General features: G+C 43.4%; 2 protein-coding genes across 2 annotated transcripts in view; both read right to left on the bottom strand.

The window, feature by feature from the left end:
- The window catches only part of LOC137537148 (uncharacterized), a 205,310-nt gene that overhangs the window by 126,869 nt on the left and 56,281 nt on the right, over window positions 1–22,160 (bottom strand). The window contains exons 8-10 of the mRNA XM_068259273.1: window positions 7,268–7,272; window positions 6,021–6,837; window positions 5,221–5,225 (exon numbers count right to left, since the gene is read on the bottom strand). Coding sequence (XP_068115374.1) covers window positions 5,221–5,225; window positions 6,021–6,837; window positions 7,268–7,272 — 827 coding nt within the window. The remainder of the gene's footprint in view (window positions 1–5,220; window positions 5,226–6,020; window positions 6,838–7,267; window positions 7,273–22,160) is intronic.
- Window positions 15,531–20,237, bottom strand: LOC137535382 (uncharacterized). The gene is made up of 2 exons (XM_068257212.1): window positions 20,184–20,237; window positions 15,531–16,068 (listed from the first exon to the last, which is right to left on the bottom strand). The coding sequence occupies exon 2, from the start codon at window positions 16,012–16,014 to the stop codon at window positions 15,568–15,570; it is 447 nt and encodes a 148-aa protein (XP_068113313.1). The 5' UTR covers window positions 16,015–16,068; window positions 20,184–20,237; the 3' UTR covers window positions 15,531–15,567.

Below are 22,160 nucleotides of genomic sequence, written 5' to 3'. Positions count from 1 at the left end.
TCATCTGTATTACATTTATGACTGCATGGCGGCAAAAAGCATTGCTGCTATATCCGCACGCTTTTTGTCCACATGCAAGGCCTGGGTTGTTGTGTCTCACAAAGCGTGGCCTTCTCCTCCTGCGCCTGCTCCTGTTCCATCACGTCTGCTGCTGCTGGGTTAGCGTTGCCGCGTGGTCCCTGTTTATTGAACCACTTATCTTTATTACATTTATGACTGCATGGCGGTACAAAGCATGCTATCCGCACGCTTCTTGCCCTCATGCAAGGCCTGGGTTGTTGTGTCTCACAAAGCGTGGCCTTCTCCTCCTGCGCCTGCTCCTGTTCCATCACGTCTGCTGCTGCTGGGTTAGCGTTGCCGCGTGGTCCCTGTTTATTGAACCACTTATCTTTATTACATTTATGACTGCATGGCGGTACAAAGCATGCTATCCGCACGCTTCTTGCCCTCATGCAAGGCCTGGGTTGTTGTGTCTCACAAAGCGTGGCCTTCTCCTCCTGCGCCTCCTCCTGTTCCATCACGTCTGCTGCTGCTGGGTTAGCGTTGCCGCGTGGTCCCTGTTTATTGAACCACTTATCTTTATTACATTTATGACTGCATGGCGGTACAAAGCATGCTATCCGCACGCTTCTTGCCCTCATGCAAGGCCTGGGTTGTTGTGTCTCACAAAGCGTGGCCTTCTCCTCCTGCACCTGCTCCTGTTCCATCACGTCTGCTGCTGCTGGGTTAGCGTTGCCGCGTGGTCCCTGTTTATTGAACCACTTATCTTTATTACATTTATGACTGCATGGCGGTACAAAGCATGCTATCCGCACGCTTCTTGCCCTCATGCAAGGCCTGGGTTGTTGTGTCTCACAAAGCGTGGCCTTCTCCTCCTGCGCCTCCTCCTGTTCCATCACGTCTGCTGCTGCTGGGTTAGCGTTGCCGCGTGGTCCCTGTTTATTGAACCACTTATCTTTATTACATTTATGACTGCATGGCGGTACAAAGCATGCTATCCGCACGCTTCTTGCCCTCATGCAAGGCCTGGGTTGTTGTGTCTCACAAAGCGTGGCCTTCTCCTCCTGCGCCTGCTCCTGTTCCATCACGTCTGCTGCTGCTGGGTTAGCGTTGCCGCGTGGTCCCTGTTTATTGAACCACTTATCTTTATTACATTTATGACTGCATGGCGGTACAAAGCCTGCTATCCGCACGCTTCTTGCCCTCATGCAAGGCCGGGGTTGTTGTGTCTCACAAAGCGTGGCCTTCTTCTCCTCCTGCGCCACCCTCCTCCTGTTCCATCACGTGTGCTGCTGCTGGGTTAGCGTTACCGGTCCCTTTTCCTGGAACCTCTTATATGTATTACATTTATGACTGCATGCCGACAAAAAACATGTTACCTGTGCAAAGAAAACAGACATTTCCCGCATTTAAAAGACAGTTTTCCCTTTGAAACTTTAAAATCGATTTTCTCAAAAACTATAAGCTCTTTTTGCTAATTTTTTTTTCCTCTTGTACCCACTCCCAAGGTGCACATACCCTGTAAATTTGGGGTATGTAGCATGCAAGGAGGCTTTACAAACCACAAAAGTTCGGGTCCCCATTGACTTCCATTATGTTCGGAGTTCGGGTCGAACACCCGAACATCGCGGCCATGTTCGGCCTGTTCGGCCCGAACCCGAACATCTAGATGTTCGCCCAACACTACTCTCCACCCCAGAATTCCTGTATCTCACCTCCAGCCCAAACACCTGTATCCAATCATCTCCTAATTTACATTTGGGGTGCAGCACTGAGGCATTGGGGTGTCTATAGCAGTGATTGTAACACATATAGCAATAACCTGCCCCCCTCTCCACCCCAGAATTCTTGTATCTCACCTCCAGCCCAAACACCTGTATCCAATCATCTCCTTCTAATTTACATTTGGGGTGCAGCACTGAGGCATTGGGGTGTCTATAGCAGTGATTGTAACACATATAACAATAACCTGTCCCACTCTCCACCCCAGAATTCCTGTATCTCACCTCCAGCCCAAACACCTGTATCCAATCATCTCCTTCTAATTTACATTTGGGGGGCAGCACTGAGGCATTGGGGTCTATCTGCATCATTTGTGCTGGAGTATAATATGACCTGGGAATACATCTGACTTCTAATACCTTATCTATTGCTATCATATTTATACATGACACTGACACAGAACATTTATATCACGCTTTTCTCCTGGGAGACTCAAAGCGCCTATAGATAACATTTGGTAATCAGGAGCGTAGCAATAGGGGGTGCAGAGGTAGAGACCGCATCGGGACCCTTTGGCAAGAGGGGCCCGGAAAGGCCCTCCCTAAACGACAGTATTAGCTCTCTATAGGTCCTGTGCTCATAATAATCACTTCTATAGATACTTTGAATAATGGTAATCAGTAACAAACTGTTCCCCACCCCCTTCTTGCACCTCTGACACTGAAGTTGCCATTGGCAGGTTTTGGTGCGCCGCATCAATTGTTATGTATAAAGGGGCTTGGGGGCCCCACTGTAAAACTTGCATCAGGGCCCACAACTCCTTAGCTACGTCACTGGTGGTAATAATGGGTGTGGTTATAGAGAATGGCAGCTGCTGCTGTCTAGTTTTTTTCTTGTCTGCCAGCAGTAAAGATGATGACCTGCAGGTTAATTGTGGATCAAACAACATGATCAAATTACACGGCAAATCATTCCATTGTTTCTTGATCTTTTTTCTAATTTTTTACTTTTCACGTTGTAACGTATTGATTTAGTTTTCCAGCTACTACTTTTTCTTTCCTTTGGTAAAGTTCCTCTTTAAGTTATATAAGTTTTCATAGAATTAAGTGAAAATGTATCCTATCTTGTGCGAATTTTCTCTTACGTCTCTGTTCGCATCTCTTTTTCAAATTTTTTTTCTGCCTTCTCTTTTTTTTAAAAGGATCTTGTTTTTCTTAAAGGGCATAAATCACAGCCGTGCTGCTGACACGCAGTGTGTCACAGCGGGCTGTGTTTACATCTGTACTGTCAGTCTGCTGCTCCCCCGCCTCCTGCATATCTCCTGCCCGCGTCCCTTCCCTCCCAGCTGATTGGAGGGAAAAGACCTGGGCGGGGACCGGAGCTCTGCAGGAGGCGGGGGGAGAGCCGAGACTGACAATACAGAGGTAAACACAGCCTGCACAGCGCGGCTGTGATTTATGGGTGATCGCAGAGCGCAGGAGGGCTCCCTAAGCCTGGATAGAAACAGAGACTGGGCTGTACAGGCAGACCTAGCCTGTGTATACAGATTTCATTGTCCGAACCCCACCTCGGGTTCTCTTTAAGCAATACCAGTTGCCTGGTTGTCCTTTTGATCCTCTGCCACTAATACTATTAGCCATAGCCCCTGAACAAGCATGCAGCAGATCAGGTGTTTCTAACATTAATGTCAGATCTGACAAGACTAGCTGCATGCTTGTTTCTGGTGTGATTCAGACACTACTGCAGCCAAATAGATCAGCAGGGCTGCCAGGCAACTGGTATTGTTTTAAAGGAAATAAATATGGCAGCCTCCATAGCCCTCTCGCTACAGTTGTCCTTTAAACTATCATACTAATGGACAAAAATCTCCTAACCAATCTGATCAGATTCATGAAATTGATCCGTTTTTCGAATTGATTTAATTAATCTGACCGGATTGGTTAGGAGATCCTTGTCCATTAGTGGTCCCAAGCGATCCTTTTCGATTGTTAGTATGAAGAATCAAATGTTAACGATCGTTCAGAAAACTGTATCGTTAATGGCCACCTTTAGGATCACTTTTGACTGTTTCAGCTTCTCCAGATTTTTTATTTATTCTGTTACTTTTTCCTACTTTTAATTTCTAATATATATATATATATATATATATATATATATATATATATATATATATATATATATATATATATTATAATATATATATATACATATATATATACATACATATATATATATATATATATATATACATACATATATATATATATATATATATATATATATATATATATATCCCTCTTATGATGCATGTCATTGAATCCCATAAGGTAATTGGCTAAATATCAGGGCTATTGCTAATAAATAAAAAAAAAAAATCAATGACATGACAACTTATTCCTTAACTCCTCGCTATTGTTGAATACTAGAGTCTAACCTCCATATTCTGTGCTGCGTTTGACCTGCGTTTGAAGCCAGCCGGAGCCCAGCGCAGAGAGGGGACCGCGGGGACATGCACCGGCGGAACAGGTAATGTATTGCCGCTAGCGACGGTCGTCGGACATTCGAACGGCGCTTTCAACGCCCTCCTGACTCGCCGGCGATCGAGCAAAATTTTTCACGCGGACAGATCAATGTGATTGATTGATTTCGGATGGAAATCAGTCGATCGGGCAGCGTTTTGGCATCGATTTCACAGCAGATTCAATCACAGTGATCGAATCTGCTGTCTATCAGCGGGAATTCGAGTAAGTGTATGGGCACCTTTAGAGATCTTCAGGGCCCGTTTCCACTGGCCGTCGCACATGGCTGCGAGATGTGCAGCGGCACTTCCTGGTCAGCAACTACGCAGATGAATCGCAGAAGCCATGCCACGCATGGCTATGGGATTCGCTGCCACCCGCAAGGAAGGAAAAATGCTGCAATGTTGGCCAAATCGCTAAGGCCAGCAACTTGGCTGGTGGCACCATTATCCCCTATGACAGAATTTCCCTGCAAGATTTGCTTGCGGGGAAACTCTGCGGATTTGGCCCGATTTCTGCAGCAGTGGAATCGGGCCCTTACATTTTAAAGCTATCTTGATGTGAAAAATAAGCTGAGCAGATAATGAATTGTTTGTGTAGCAACAATGGTAAACAGAACTTTCCTGGAGTCTCACATGCTTATATTCGCTTTGAGGGGAAAATTCTGACTTGTGCACAGCAGCCATATCAGTGAGATATAATATCTGGGTCATTCAGCTCCCAACAAAAAACAAATAATTATTTTTTCATCCCTCTCTTGCTATCAGAAGGGCTTGTTCAGCCAGATATAAGTGATTTGGCTTTTATTTACTTTCCAGGTGAGCTGTGGCTGCACATGACTGTAGATTCTGCCTCATTAGCACAGACAAAGCACACATTAGTATACCAGCGCTGTTATGCAAACACTCCGCTCACTCATTCAGCCTCACACACGCAATGCTGACCAGACTGACAGCAGGTGGGCCCACAGTGACACCACTGCTGCTGTACCTTAGTACTATATGTACCCACGTTTATCTCATCTTGTCATCTCAGTTCAGGGACTTTAATGCTTTACAAACCAATGCACTGAGTAACATGAGAGAGTCCTCAGGATTCTGTGTAAACATGCTGCCATATGCATCTAGCAAGAAATAAAAATAACATTGGAAATGGCCATACACTTATACAATGTTCCAAAATCATTGTTTCAATTCAGAAGGAATCCTTTCCTACCATACACTGCACATCAATCCCCAATAGATTCCAGCAGGGAGTGTATTGAAAATCGATCGAACTGCAGAGTTGCACTATTCAATGCAGTGAAAAGCTATAGGGCATCAATCTGCCAATGCTCTTGCCCCGCCCCCGATTGTTTTTCATTTTCCATGCTGTTCAATTGATGCTTTAAATAAATTTTTGTTTAAAATGGATGAAAATTTGATCGATCTGACATTTTGGAGAATCAATTCCCAGCAGATAAATCAAATCTGCAAGGAATCTAATTAGAAAATCATGAGTGTATGGGCACCTTAACATTTATGGCAAACCATTTCCCACACTCCGTGCAGTAATAGAGCTTCTCACCAGTGATGGGAGAGGGAGAAGCGGAACTGAACAAGCCTGTTATTGGCTGCTGCACTCCACTCTCCATCCTCCCTACTTCTGGCTATGCTGGGGAGATGGAGAGCAGTATGCTGTGGCCAGTTCAGGTTCACTGAAGGCGGAGCTATGTTTCATTGACCCTTACTGACCACCAGTATGAGATCTCTCATGTCTGACAAGATGTGGTCTCTGTGCAAAACATTTCCCACACTCAGCACATGAATAGGGCTTCTCACCAGTGTGAACTCTCTCATGTAGAACAAGCAGTGATTTACGCCCAAAACATTTCCCACACTCAGCACATGAAAAGGGCTTCTCCCCAGTGTGAGATCTCTCATGTCTGACAAGAAGTGGTTTCTGGGCAAAACATTTCCCACACTCAGCACAGGAATACGGCTTCTCACCAGTGTGAGTTCTCTCATGCATGGCAAGAGGTGATCTTTGTGCAAAACATTTCCCACACTCAGCACATGAATAGGGTTTCTCACCAGTGTGAGATTTCTCATGTATGACAAGAACTGATTTTTGTCCAAAACATTTCCCACACTCAGCACAAGAATAGGGCTTCTCCCCAGTGTGAGCTTTCTCATGTATGACAAGCTCTGATTTACATCTGAAACATTTCCCACACTTAGCACATGAATAGGGCTTCACACCAGTGTGAGTTCTCTCATGCATGGCGAGATTTGATTTCTGTGCAAAACATTTCCCACACTCAGCACATGAAAAGGGCTTTTCACCAGTGTGAGTTCTCTTATGCATGGCAAGAAGTGATCTATGTGCAAAACATTTCCCACATTCAATGCATAAATATGGTTTCTCACCGGTGTGAGATCTCTCATGTATGACAAGTTCTGATTTTTGTCCAAAACATTTCCCACACTCAGCACATGAATAGGGCTTCTCACCAGTGTGAGTTCTCTCATGACTGACAAGATTTGATTTATATGCAAAACATTTCCCACACTCAGCACATGAATATGGTTTCTCTCCAGTGTGAGATCTCTCATGTCTGACAAGAAGTGATTTCTGTACAAAATATTTCCCACACATGGAACAGGAATGAGACCCTCCAGCAGGGGGAGAGCTGTGCTGGGTAGGAGGCCCCTCAGGGTTAGACAGGTGAGGAGAGTCTGGGGGAATATTTGGGGTAGCCAGGATAGCTGCAGGAGACTCTTGTCCAGTGACATCATCATCCGTTGTACAGTCTGTGGATACAGAGAGACGAGTCTCTGAGAGGTTCCTGATGCCGGGACTCCACGCTGCAAATAGAGAAACATCATCACTTCCTGTTAGAGAATTCTGAGGGGAGGAACAATTATCATTAGGGATGGTCAGTGAGTGGCTGAAAATTTAAAATTAATGTAAAGTTTATGCAGATTAGAAATATACCAAATGCTGCAGCTGCATTACTTTGCATATAATTATAATACAATTTACACCCTCTCTGAGTTCTTGGCATGTCACTGACCATCACAAGTTATCAGCCTGATAGAGAACTGCAGAATGTAGCTTGGAATTTGGCCAATCAAACTCATTTCCTGAACAATATGATTAGCTGCATACAATTTGCATTACATTTGCATACAAGTCAGAGTTATTTGCATCTCATTGACTATCCCTGCAGCTAAAGCATTGGCCATACATGGAAACACAGTAAGTTGTAGAGCTTGCTGAGACAATGGAAGCAAAGTGTTACTCCTGTGACAACAGACCTATATGTACTTATAGCAAGAGATCTGTGTTATGTTTGTAGAGCAATGTGGTGTCACCTACACATCCTTATTACCACTGTATCCTCGTGTTACTCATATGTCCCTTGTAATGTACAGTTATCTCTCTCTTGTTCCTAATTGTGCAAAGACTCCGGTTAGACCTACTCAGTTTCTAACTTGCATCCAGAACAGGCAAAGTAACAGGTGATCCCTTGATCTGTGGAAACACAGATCCAAGAAAAGCCCCCACCAACACCTACACCTCAGTGTGTCAAAGGAAGCTGAATGAGCTTAAAAAAAACAAATTCTTGGTAAATAGAGGAGATAGTGGTGGACTTACCTCCTCCAAGTAGACACACAACGACTGTAGTAAAGACAGTCAATATATTTTATTTATGAACTCCAAATATGCAACGCGTTTCGCAGGTTTGATCCCACTTCATCAGGCAATAACAACTGAGCAATAGCATATGTGGTCAGTAGAAGAGCCAGGCACCTCTGTAAAAATGTACGCGTTGCACCACTAATGCGTAAAAATGTATGTGTTAATGTTCCTGCACTATTGGGAATGCATAAAAATTTACGCAATGCGGCCCCCGACTTCCGAGGTCGGCAAAAACTAAACTAGCTGCCAGCGGGGGACTGGAGCAGCAGTGAGTGCCTACGAGGGCACAGGATGGCTGCATGGGGCTGGTAGAAGCCCCAGGTAAGTGAAACTCATTTTTTTTTTTTACCTGGACCTTCCCTTTAAAGAAAACCTGTAATAACTTTCTCTAGAATTTGAGATAACAGAGCTATTGGAGGGAATGCATAACATAAATTGAAGTTCCAAGGAAGACTGAGGGCGCTCAGTCCCAGAAGCCTTGAGAATCTGTGGAGGGAAAAAACGGATTCACCTTCGCATTCTTGTGTAGATATATGTAAAGAGAAGAAGCGAGAGCCAAATATAGTGTAGTAGGTTGTTGTAATGGGAAAAATAAAGAAGAGTACAATTATATACTCACAAACACGGGTTACCTCCAGGTAACCACTATATAGGCAGGTGAGGAGATTAGCCTGTCCTCCCTCAGGATTAAGAAGTCGCTCTCTGTAGACAGGAAAAAGATGGGGTATCCCCCTCCACCAAGGGTGGATATTAAGTATAACGTAACGAGAACAGAGGGGCCAAAAGAATAAAAACAATATTTAAAAGGTTTAAAAGTGCTTAGGAGGCAGTGGTGGACTTACCTCCTGCAAGCAGACACAACAAGCTGTGTATTTGGAACAAAATAAATTTATTGGTACACTCCGGGGGGCAGTCGCATTCGTCAGGGATGGGAAAAGAACGATTTCTGGCATCACAAATTACTCAGTAATCAGCTGGAAGACCTCCATATGGAACTCCCATTCTGATTGGATCACTTCCTGACGGCTCAGGGAATCTGCTTCCCAATTTAGAGTCCCTTTTATGTGGACTGCAGACAGGGACAGAACACGTGGTTCTGCCCAATCCAGAATCTCTGAGCAGAGGGACATCTGGAGAGCTTAATCCTCCTTGCTTTTTTGAAGAAACGCCACCGTCGTGATGTTGTCTGAGAATACCAGAACTTCTCTCCCTCTCACAAGATCCTGAAAAGCCAGATGAGATTTTTGGACTGCCAAGAGTTCCCTGAAATTGGACGATCAGTCCTTTATGTTCCGGGACTAATGACCCTGTGCATGGTTGTATAGGGCAGTAGTCCCCTAACCCCAGGAACACACATCCGTATAAACTCTTATGGGATCGTGTTGTCTCCAACAATGACTCCTGTCGAGATTGTGATCTTTTAACCATCACAGAAGACTGGATTTCACTACGTCTGGAAGTGGAATAAGCACATCCAGGCTTCCCTGAGATCTGTCCCAGTTTGCTAACAGTAAAGCTTGAAGAGTCCTGCTGTAAGCCTGAGCTCAGGGAACTGTGCTGGTATAGATGAAGTGAAGAGTCCTAGAATGCCCATAATTTGATGGAGAGAACATACCTGAAGATCCCGAATAGACCTCACCTCCGACTGAAGCTTTATTTTATTTTCTTCTGGAAGGAAAATCTTTCCCTCCTACAGAATTTATTCTGTAACCTAAAAAGGTTATCTCCTGAACAGGAATAAGGGCCGATTTCGAATAGTTTGCTACCCAATTTATCTGTGTCAATAATTTGATGACCAGATCTCTGTGAACTTTGACGAGATCCTCTGAATCCGCAAAGATCAACAGGTCGTCCAGGGAATGTACAATCGAGATCCCAGAAGTCTTAGAACCTTCATAACCTCCACTAGAACCTTGGTGAATATGCGAAAGGCCGAAGCAATCCCGAACGGGAGTGCACGGAACTGGAAATGAAGAATTTCGGACCCATTCTTGATTGTGAACTTCAATAATCTTTGAAGGTTTAAAAAGATAGGAATGTGCATCTTGAAGATCTATTGTTACGAAATATCCGTTTCCATTTGATAGACTTCTCATGGTATAAATACTTTCCATCCTGAACTTTTTGTACACTAAGGATTCAGGGTCCTTTTCCGCTAGCAATCGTTAAACGCAAGCGATTGCACAACTCAATTTTTTTTACACTATTGCGGTTTTTGCATATGCAATGCATTACATTGCAAAATTGTGGTAAAAATCGCTCCGAGGCACGATCGCACTTTTATAAAAACTTAATCGCGATTCCTATGTTATTTTGCAAACCCTAGCGATTTAAAAATCGCCAACGATTGGCAATTTTGTGATTCAGCATCACAAATGCTCATAGTGGAAAAGTGCCATTAGGGACTTTCGGTGCAGAATGAACCAAAAATCCACGCTGGGTTTCTTCACCAGAAATACATGGGAATAACTTTCCTGAGACTCCTCTTCTGGTGGAACTGGAACAATCACTTTTTTCTCCATTCATCTCAGGATCTCCAGCTCCAGACCCATTGCTTTGTCTGGGTCTTTTGGAGTCCCGTTGATAAATTTTCTCTGGGGGGAGAGGGGGGGGGGGGGGGGGGCAAGGGGGGCTGAACAGAAAATTGAAGGTTTTAGCCTTCTTTTATAATCTATAAAACAAAAGGATCGGGATTCAGGCTCTACATGCTAACTGAAATTAAATTAATCCCCCGCAGGAAGACAGTAATTTCTTTTCTTTTGGGGACACGGTTCTCCCAAGGGTGAACGCCCCTTTTCCCTTTCCTTTCTTAAAAGGACCACTTTTTCTGCACATTCTTACCCTTAAATTGCTCATTAGATTAGACATCAGCCTATGAGAGCCAATCGCTCTCTGAGCCTCCCAAGGGGACACCTGAGTGACGCGGCTGTCCCCAGTACAGCGCTGCCGTAGATCGCAGCGCTGTACAATGTAAAAAGATTGCGAATAGCGGCAATTGCCACTGGGAGACTGATGACGGAGCGGAGCCTAGTCATTCAGGTGGACATGTGCGCACATCGGCACGCGCGATCTCCTGCAAAACACGCCCCCAGGACTTGACGCCAATTGGCATTAGGCAGCCTTGCGACCATCAATTGGCAGAAGGTGGTCACAAGGAGGTTAAAGGTTTTCTTTATATTTGTAAATTGCTTCCCCATTTCTGCTGAGCGGAACAAAACGTACCAACTCTGAACCGAATAACAAACTTTCCTCCAACGGAATAGAGCAGATCTTATTTTTGAAGGTTAGATCTCCCTCCCAGGTCTTCAGCCACACAGCCCGTCATGTAGAATGAATAAGAGCTGTAGTGCGAGCGGTGATTCTGAGTTCAGTCACTGCGTCAGCTGAAAAGGCCACCGCTCTGAGAACAACAGGTAAGGAGGCTGAATAGGTTTTCAAAGGCACTCCTTCACTAATTTGATCGATTTATTTATTCATCCAGATTTTAAGATTACGCAAAATCCATGTGGCAGATATACCTGGGTCAACACCAAAGGCTGCAGATTCCAAAACTTTTTTGCGTAAACCTTCAGGCTGGGTTCATATATATGACATAGCGTGAAAGTTTTATGTCAAGTTTTATGTTAATGTTGTGTGCGTTTTTTGTTGCCTTTTTGTGCATTTGTGATGCATTTTTTTAAAGTGGACCCAAATTAAAAATACAAGATTTCAGAAATAAAATCTATTTTCTAAATTATAATAATAAATAGCAGCCTTTTTTCAGCTGCATGATGACAAATATAAAATATTTTACATTTATTGGAGGAACCCCTCCCTTCCTTTCATATTGCCGGGATTTTTCCGGTAAACTGGTGAAGTAGGTGGTGTCCAGCAATGGAGGAATTGCTAATGGCTGCCCCCAGTATAACCCTAGCTATGAAAAGAGAAGGGTGAAAAGCATGTACTGAAATGCTCATAGGTTTGAAGGAGTGTTTATTTATCTTTGTATGTGTCAGAGTGGTGCAACTAAATGTTTTGAATTAAAAAATTTTGGGGTTTAAGTCCGCTTTAAGTGTTTTGTGTGCATTTTAATGAGCTTGCGGTTCGCTAATACAAAACGCATAGGCGTCTTACATGCTTTTTTTATTGTGTTTTATGCAAATCACTAGGAAGACAACAGGAAGCGAAAATGCATCACTAAGCAATTTTTTTAAGCTAAAACACATGGAAAACGCATGAAAAACCCATTCCCATTGACTTTCATCCCATCGTTTTGGCAGCCATCCTACATAATATGCAACAGAACCAGCGTTTTCAAAAACGCATACTGGAAAACGCATAGAAAACGCATATGCATTTTTTCCTGCGGCCCATAGACTTCAATTAGCGGCAATAATGCAGCGTTTTCCACAACGCTAGCGTTTCTGCTATGTGTGCACCTAGCCTGAAGGAGACAGAGCATATGATCCATTGCCTACTCCTATGTCTCTTACTATCAAACTCTGGAATGCAGAAAGGCAGAAATTCAAGGAACCAGATGTATTCTCTCTATTTGCTCCCCTATGCTGCAAACTCAAACTTCCTCATTTCCAAAGCATTCCTGATCCTCTATTATGGGCTAGACAAGGTGTTAAATGGTTACAACATTTGTTTACCAATGGCCAGTTAGTTTCCTTTCACACCCTAATGCTTGAATCTTCCCTCAGTAATAAGATGTTTTCAGATACCTTCAAGTTAGGCATGCTGCCCAATCCCAATTCCCTAATCAAGTTATTTTGAAGTCAGACCCACTAAAATCCCTGTTGCTCCAAAAACAATTAGAATCTCCTCTCTCTGACCTTGTGCACACCGAGCGGTTTTGGTAGCGTTTTCAAAAACGCTGCCGCTACTGAAAATGCTTGGCTAATGTATCTCAATGGGATGGTGCACACCAACTGTTTGAGGTTTTTAGCAAACCGCAAACGTGGCTCCTGCAGCATTTTTGCTGTTTGCAGATGCGTTCTGCCTCAATAAAAAGTATGGGAAAAGCTCAAACTGCTCTGAAAAACGCTAGATCTGAATGGTTTTCCAGGCGTTTTTGTTACAGAAGCTGTTCAGTAACAGCTTTACTGTAACAATATATGTAATCTGCTACACAAAAACGCTCCCAAAAACGCTAGGCATGTTTAGGAAACCTCTCTAAACATGCCTAGAATCGCCCTGAAAATCTGCTTCAAAAACCTCTAGCGTTTTGCGGATCTGCTAGAGGTTTTTGGTGTGCACTGGGCCTAAGCCATATATGCAACCTTAATAGACACAAAATCTTCCAGAGTAGACAGAGCCTATCAGAACTGGTGTAGGGCTGTACCTGATCAGCAGGGATCGGAATGGAAAGATTTACTGGAGGCCACAAGCGATTATCTTATATCTATTAAAGAGTAACTGTCAGGCATAAAATAAAAAAACTATTATTTATTTGTATTTGGTAAACAAGTAATAAGGATGCTGATCAGGCAATCCAAAAGTTAAAATCACTATTACTTTTCTTGTTGTTAACTGATCATTCCCCAGTTTACCTGACTCTTATTTGGCACACACAAAATGTGGTACGCAAAAGAGAAGTTGCAGGGCATGCTGGGTTGTCTTTTTTTTTTTTTGCTTCTTTACTTTCCTCTCAGACTTAATTAATGCAGCCTGATTGGTTGAAGCCTCTTTTCTTCCCGTTTTCCCCTCCCACACCTCCGTTCCTCTCTGATTGGCCAATTTTTTCTCATGCTGAGACAATGCACTTTCTATAGTGAAGGGCGGACAAATCAGGCAAAGGAGAGTAAGGGAGGAAATTACATTGGAATTGGCGTCAAAATAGTCACACTTAAAATGGGAAATGCTAAGAAGGATTTTCTCTTTTTTTTTACTGTAGAAAAATCACTAAAATCTAAATGTGGACAGTACAATACATGTGTTATGTAAGTAGAGCAAGTATTTATCTACTTATATATGTGTTTTTTTCTGAAATAGTATGGCTGACAGCTCTTCTTTAATGACCATGCCCTCTGCAAAATAAATTAAGGGGTTCCTTGAGATCCAGATAGTATTTTCAGTGTTCCTCCAGGGTAGAAAGCTTGAGAAAGGCTGCTCTAGATCCTAAATTGCATTTGTCAGGAATTTCTGGCGCTACACTAAGTTCTAGAAGGCTGGTACTTCTCTGGAACATGCTATGCTATTTTGCAAGAAAATCTATTGTTCTTCACTGGATACAACATGATGCACCAACAGTGGCGGAGTAGGTAAAAACAATTAATGCAGCATTACGGTTACATAAATTAACTTATCTTCAACGTGATTGCCCTCTTAAATCCGAAATAATCTGGGTTCCATAGCTGGAATACCTTGAAAACCATGGTGTAGATTATGAAGCATAGACCCAATACTGCGTCATACTCTGATCAATGCAAGCAATGAATCCTTACAGGACAGACCGCAAGAGACAAAGGGGTTGATGGTGTAGGGTTGGGGGGCCTGGGGTTTTGGGATTGTGTGGGTTTTTGTATGTGCTTTATTCAAAAATTCAATACAATATTCAACATTTAATTTTGATTACTCACCTGTTCTGCCCTCTAAAAGTGGGTCTTCCTTTTTATTTACGCCCATCATTTCACCCTCCTCCATAGACTGCTGATCACTCCTCACATATGTCTCTTCTTCCTTTTTAATTGTCCTCATCGTGTCACCCTCCTTAACCCATTCAGGTTCCGTCATTTTCACGTGAGAAATGTTCACCTCCCATTCATTAGCCTATAACTTTATCACTAATTATCACAATGCACTGATCTATATCTTGTTTTTTCCGCCACCAATTAGGCTTTCTTTGGGGGGTACATTTTGCTAAGAGCCACTTTACTGTAAATGCATTTTAACAGGAAGAATAAGAAAAAAAATGGAAAAATTCATTATTTCTCAGTTTTTAGCCATTATAGTTTTAAAATAATACATGCCTCCATAATTAAAACTCACGTATTGTATTTGCCCATATGTCCCGGTTATTACACCGTTAAAATTATGTCCCTATCACAATGTATGGCGACAATATTTTATTTGGAAATAAAGGTGCATTTTTTCCATTTTGCATCTATCACTATTTACAAGTTTAAAATAAAAAAAATATAGAAATATTTCATCTTTACATTGATATTTAAAAAGTTTAGACCCTTAGGTAAATATTTACATGTTTTTTTTTTATTGTAATGTTTTTGTTTTTTTTATAGTAAACATTTTATTTGGGTAGTTTTGGGAGGGTGGGAGGTAAACAATAGATTTATAATGTAAATGTGTGTTAATTTGTATTTTTTTTTTCTTACAGGTGTAGTATTACTTTTTGGCCACAAGATGGCGGCCATGAGTTTGTTTACATGACGTCACTCTAAGCGTAACACACGCTTAGAGTGACTCATCGGAGAGGGAACGGCCAGAAAAGGCGCAGCTTCCGAGAGAAGCTGTCGCTTTTTCAGCAGGGGAGAGGAATCAATGATCGGGCACCAAAGCCCGATACATTGATTCCCTGGCTACCGAATCCGCGGCCGGGAGTGCGCGGTAGCGCGCATGGTTCCTGGACGTAGAAACTACGTCCAGGAACCAAAATAGGTTAATAAATTGCTGATTACCCCTCTCATAGGTTTCTTCCTCTTTAATTGTCCCCATCATGTAATTTTCTCACATAAGTATCTTCATCTTCCTCTTTCACTGTTCTCATAATGTCACCACCCTCCATAGACTGCTGATCACTCCTCACATATGTCTCTTCTTCTTCCTCTTTATTTGTCCTCATCATGTCACCCTCTTCCATAGACTGCTGATTACCCCTCTCATATGTTTCTTTCTCTTTATTTGTCCTCATCATGTAATTCTCTTCTGCAGATGGCTGATCACTCCTCACATATGTCTCTCCTTCTTCCTCTTTACTTGTCCTCATCATGTCACCCTCCTCCATAGACTGCTGATCACTCCTCACATATGTCTCTTCTTCTTCTTTATTTGTCCTCATCATGTCACCCTCCTCCATAAACTGCTTATCACTCCTCACATACGTCTCTTCTTCCTCTTTATTTGTCCTCATCATGTCACCCTCCTCCATAGACGGCTTATCACTCCTCCCATGTAGTTTGCTCCTCGAGTTTAATTCTTAGTTCTGAAAATGATAAAAAAATTATAGCTGTAAGATATCAGGACTAATACATATAGAACAGAAAAAAACATAATTAGCTAGGGGGTGATAAAATCCCATAAGCTGTGGTCTCCTGCACATTCAGTACCACAGTCCTCTCCTCCAGTGTGCCTTGCTCATCATCTGGTGCTTCTCTCCTCCTTTCCATGCACACATTCCTGAGAGGTTACAGCAGTGCCGGCAGCAGTAGATGGATGAGGATGAGAGGAGAGAACAGCTGGAGACGAAGGAAGATAAGAGCAGAGGCCTGCAGCTAATTATCTAATAATAATTCAAACATTTGTATAGCGCTTTTCTTATCGGACTCAAAGCACTCAAAAGCTGAAGCCACTCGGATATACTCAAGAGGCCACCCTGAAGTGTTAGGAAGTCTTGCCTTAAACTCCTCAATGAACAGGTACTGACCCAGGCCAGGATTGGGCATATGGCGACACTGCAGGGTAATATGGCAATGCTAGGGGTAGAAGAGGCTATACAGGGGAAATGCCAGCACTGGGGAGACATGGCTATATTCCATATACATCTTCTCTTGTCTCTGTGATGTGACTGAATTATTACTAGGAAGGTGAGATGCTGGCACTGGAGGGACATGGCTATATTCTATATATTTCTTCTCTTGTCTCTGTGATGTGACGGAGTTATTACTAGGAAGGTGAGATGCCAGCACTGGAGGGACATGGCTATATTCCATATACATCTTCCCTTGTCTCTGTGATGTGACTGAATTATTACTAGGAAGGTGAGATGCCGGCACTGGAGGGACATGGCTATATTCCATATACATCTTCTTTTGTCTCTGTGATGTGAATAATTACTAGGAAGGTGAGATGCTGGCACTGGAGGGACATGGCTATATTCCATATACATCTTCTCCTGTCTCTGTGATGTGAATAATTACTAGGAAGGTGAGATGCTGGCACTGGAGGGACATGGCTATATTCCATATACATCTTCTCTTGTCTCTGTGATGTGACTGAATTATTACTAGGAAGGTGAGATGCCAGCACTGGGGGGACATGGCTATATTCCATATACATCTTCTCTTGTCTCTGTGATGTGAATTATTACTAGGAAGGTGAGATGCCAGCACTGGAGGGACATGGCTATATTCCATATACATCTTCTCTTGTCTCTGTGATGTGACTGAATTATTACTAAGCAGGTGAGATGCCGGCACTGGAGGGACATGGCTATATTCCATATACATCTTCTCTTGTCTCTGTGATGTGAGTTATTACTAGAAAGGTGAGATGCCGGCACTGGGGGGACATGGCTATATTCCATATACATCTTCTCTTGTCTCTGTGATGTGACTGAATTATTACTAGGAAGGTGAGATGCCAGCACTGGGGGGACATGGCTATAGTCCATATACATCTTCTCTTGTATCTGTGATGTGAATTATTACTAGGAAGGGGAGATGCCGGCACTGGAGGGACATGGCTATATTCCATATACATCTTCTCTTGTCTCTGTGATGTGACTGAATTATTACTAGGAAGGTGAGATGCCAGCACTAGAGGGACATGGCTATATTCCATATACATCTTCTCTTGTCCCTGTGCTGTGACTGAATTATTACTAGGAAGATGAGATGCCAGCACTGGAGGGACATGGCTATATTCCATATACATCTTCTCTTGTCTCTGTGATGTGACTGAATTATTACTAGGAAGGTGAGATGCCAGCACTGGGCGGACATGGCTATATTCCATATACATCTTCTCTTGTCTCTGTGATGTGAGTTATTACTAGGAAGGTGAGATGCCAGCACTAGAGGGACAAGGCTATATTCCATATACATCTCCTCTTGTCTCTGTGATGTGAGTTATTACTAGGAAGGTGAGATGCCAGCACTGGAGGGACATGGCTATATTCCATATACATCTCCTCTTGTCTCTGTGATGTGAGTTATTACTAGGAAGGTGAGATGCCAGCACTGGAGGGACGTGGCTATATTGCATATACATCTTCTCTGGTCTCTGTGATGTGATTGAATTATTACTAGGAAGGTGAGATGCCGGCACTGGGGGGACATGGCTATATTCCATATATATCTTCTCTTGTTTCTGTGATGTGACTGAATTATTACTAGAAGGAAGGTGAGATGCCGGCACTGGAGGGACATGGCTATATTCCATATACATCTTCTCTTGTTTCTGTGATGCGACTGAATTATTACTAGGAAGGTGAGATGCCAGCACTGGAGGGACGTGGCTATATTGCATATACAACTTCTCTGGTCTCTGTGATGTGAATTATTACTAGGAAGGTGAGATGCCGGCACTGGAGGGACATGGCTATATTCCATATACATCCTCTCTTGTCTCTGTGATGTGAATTATTACTAGGAAGGTGAGATGCCAGCACTGGAGGGACATGGCTATATTCCATATACATCTTCTCTTGTCTCTGTGATGTGAGTTATTACTAGGAAGGTGAGATGCCGGCACTGGAAGGACATGGCTATATTCCATATACACCTTCTCTTGTCTCTGTGATGTGACTGAATTATTACTAGGAAGGTGAGATGCCGGCACTGGAGGGACATGGCTATATTCCATATACATCTTCTCTTGTCTCTGTGATGTGACTGAATTATTACTAGGAAGGTGAGATGTCGGCACTGGAGGGACATGGCTATATTCCATATACATCTTCTCTTGTCTCTGTGATGTGACTGAATTATTACTAGGAAGGTGAAATGCCAGCACTGGAGGGACATGGCTATATTCCATATACACCTTCTCTTGTCTCTGTGATATGACTGAATTATTACTAGGAAGGTGAGATGCCGGCACTGGAGGGACATGGCTATATTCCATATACCTCTTCTCTTGTCTCTGTGATGTGACTGAATTATTACTAGGAAGGTGAGATGCCGGCACTGGAGGGACATGGTGTAACAATTGGTGCTAGCAAGATCAGAGTTCTGATTATCAGGTGATCTGCAGAATCACCAATAATACAGATATACGATACAGATGCTAAGTGTACAAGTAAGTAGGACTATTTTATTGCACTGCGTGTAGTGATTGGTGCAACATTATGTACTGACAGTTTTGGCAATACCTCACCAGAGGAGATGGTGGGCACTGTAGTGCAGCACCTCTCACCAGAGACAAGGGCTCTCTGGTGAGAGTAGAGTGGTCAGACTGAACGGTTTGGCAACAGACAGACAGATTACAGTACAGAATCGACAGGCAAAAGCAGAACGGTATCCAGTCAGAGTTTGCAGAGTTTGGCACTGCCCAAGATCAGATGGGCAAAGGTACAGAATCAGGAGACAGAGACAGAGTGTTAAACAGGCTGAGTTGGCAACAGGTTAAGATAGGCTAAAGTACAGAATCACTAAGAGTAAGGTTGGTCAGAGCTAGCCAGAGTCATACACAATTAGTACAATTTAAGCTATCAAGCAGATCCTAAGCTTAATGTGAATTCCCAACTCCTGCCAGTTCTAACACACTAGGGAACTGACTAAGGTCTGAGCGCTAACACGAAGTCTTTATGACAGCAGACAAATTGCAAGTGAAGCCGAGAGGCTTAAGAAGCGGAGGAGACCCTCCAACCACGCCCATCAGCCTCAGCCAATCAGGAGAGGCTAACATGCTCCCTGACGTCAGCCGACCAGCTGGTCAGCTGACGCGCCTCCTCCTGGCATAAAGGTCCTGACAACGAGCGCGCACGCGCTCATGTGCCCCTGAGAACAGTAGAGACACACGTCTCCGGCGTACTAGACGCCTGAGACGCGGAAAACGTGGCAGGCAGGGACCCAGCAATGCCCACGGTGGCCCCATCATCCCCCGCAGCTGACAAGCAGCGACCACTCACGCCCGTCCTCGGCGTGCTAGACGCCCGAGGCACAGGGAGACTGGCAGGCAGGGTACCAGAAGCAGCTGCGGTGGTACTGTTATCCACCGCAGCTGATAATTCACTATTCATTACAAGTCTCTTGTATGTCAGTTACTGCAAGTGGGATGATCAGGATGGTGACAGGTGTGCTATGACCTCCTCTGTAACAAAGAATGTCCACCTTGCCCTCTGCTCTGCCCAATATATAACAAGAATCACACAATTACCTCTTATAGCCGTGTGTTGTCTCCATTTCTTGCAACTTCTCTTCCTGCTCTTACAGTTTCATGACTGTGGCTTCATTACTTCCTGTCTGTGTGATTGCCATCTTGTGGTGAATAGACCAACTGCAGCCTCTGAGGAATCACCTGCACGCAACCATCTAATACTATTAGTATAATTATTTTTCACAGAAGAACAATGAGTGAGGAGAACAAATAACCTATCTGGGTGTGTTTATGGGATGAGGGACTGGGAGGAAACTGGATTACCCTGAAGATACCCATGCAAACACGGAGAGAACATACACACTCTGTGCAAATAATCTATATAAAGCAGAACTATCTTTCCGTTTCCGCATGGAGTGCCTCCCTGATGAGTCATTCTGTTGACGAAACTAGTAGGGCGGGTACGCCATGCGGAAACAGGCTGGCATGTGGGCATGGGACCTTTTGGACTAAGTCACAGCAGCCTGGTCTGAGTCGGCCAGGCGGCTAATGCTAAGTGGGAGAGCCCTATAAACTCTATGCCTGATGACAAAGCTATGTTTATGTGAGTGACCAATTCAAACTTTTACTAAATTATTGCATAGTTTTATGATATGAAGGGTTTTAATTTTTATCTTTTCGGTGTTGTGTGTGTAAGATGTCTTTTGGATCCAGATGCTGCTGAGGACTGTGACAGTTTGAGGATGGCCTTAAATGACCCTAAGGCGCAATTGACCCAATCTAATAGAGGGTCACATTCTAAGAGGAGTGTCCCCTTCTAAGGGTGTGCTGGTGGTTATTCATCCTAATAGGACAACCTCATTTGTCACACATACGTGGAGAGTGGAAATTGAGAGACATTTCCACTTGTTTCATTGGACTTCATTTCACACTGAGTGCTGTTCCTGTGTGGTTTGTTTTTTTGTTTTTTTTTCATAAGGAGACAGATTAGGAGAAGTAAGCAGAATTATTGTTTTTTGGTAGCGTTATTTGGAAGCTTCCGCAGCGATTTACAGACTATATCGTCACGTTGTTAAAGAGACTCTTGCCCAAATGCAATTCACTTTTTCACCTGAGTTTCCTCCTAGGTGATATTTTCACAACTTGCAAATAAAATGCTTTTTAAACCACCAGCAAACAAACAAATACTCAAAATCATTTTGGCAGTACTTTTCACCTACTTTTTGCTACTTTTTCCATGGCAAAGTGCTAAAAAGTAAATTTAGATTGAAGATGAAAAATTATCTCCTAGGAGAAAACTCAGGTGAAAAAGTGAATTGCATATGGCCCTCTGTAACACAATTTTCAGCCTTATTTCTTCTATCCTATAAGTTCCTATCCCTGTTCCAATGTGGTCTGGGTTCCTGCAGCCTTTCCGAGTTGCACAGTGGCTGTGTTATCTCTGTTATATAATCTAATCTTCTTTCCTTTGATGGCTTTGTCGGGCTCAGGCACTCAGGCAAGAATGTGCTGCTCTGCTTGTTATAGGCAGAAGCTATACACACCCTCTCCACGCCCCCTGCAGGCTCTGTATGAGTCACAGACGGAGCTCCTCTCAGCCTTGCCCCCCCCCCCCCCCCCCCGCAACTCACCGCCACCCAACTCTCAGTGAACTTCTTGGAAATGCACTTTTTTGTAACACCAAATTTGGGGAGGGGGAAGCTTTAAATCATTAGAAAATAGCGAACAGATTGAAATTCATCCAGCGGGTAGAGCCGTGGTGGTGTTGGATGCTACAGTACTTATTATCAGGGGGAAATTGTACAGCACATCCGCCACTCTCCCACCTTTCAAATCTTTAAACGCTCCCTCAAAACCCACCTTTTCCGACAAGCATATTCTCTATATAACCTAATTACGCACTGCCTGTACATATACTGTATACTTCCCCTACCTCTTGTTTCCACCACATTCCTTCAGATTGTAAGCTCGCAAGGGCAGGGCTCTCATCCTTTTGTGTCGTGGACTGTTATTAATTTAATTGCTTGCACTCTGTTA

Source organism: Hyperolius riggenbachi, chromosome 10 (genome assembly GCF_040937935.1).
Source record: "Hyperolius riggenbachi isolate aHypRig1 chromosome 10, aHypRig1.pri, whole genome shotgun sequence".
NCBI lineage: Eukaryota > Metazoa > Chordata > Amphibia > Anura > Hyperoliidae > Hyperolius > Hyperolius riggenbachi.
This window is presented reverse-complemented; position numbering and strand designations above follow the sequence as displayed.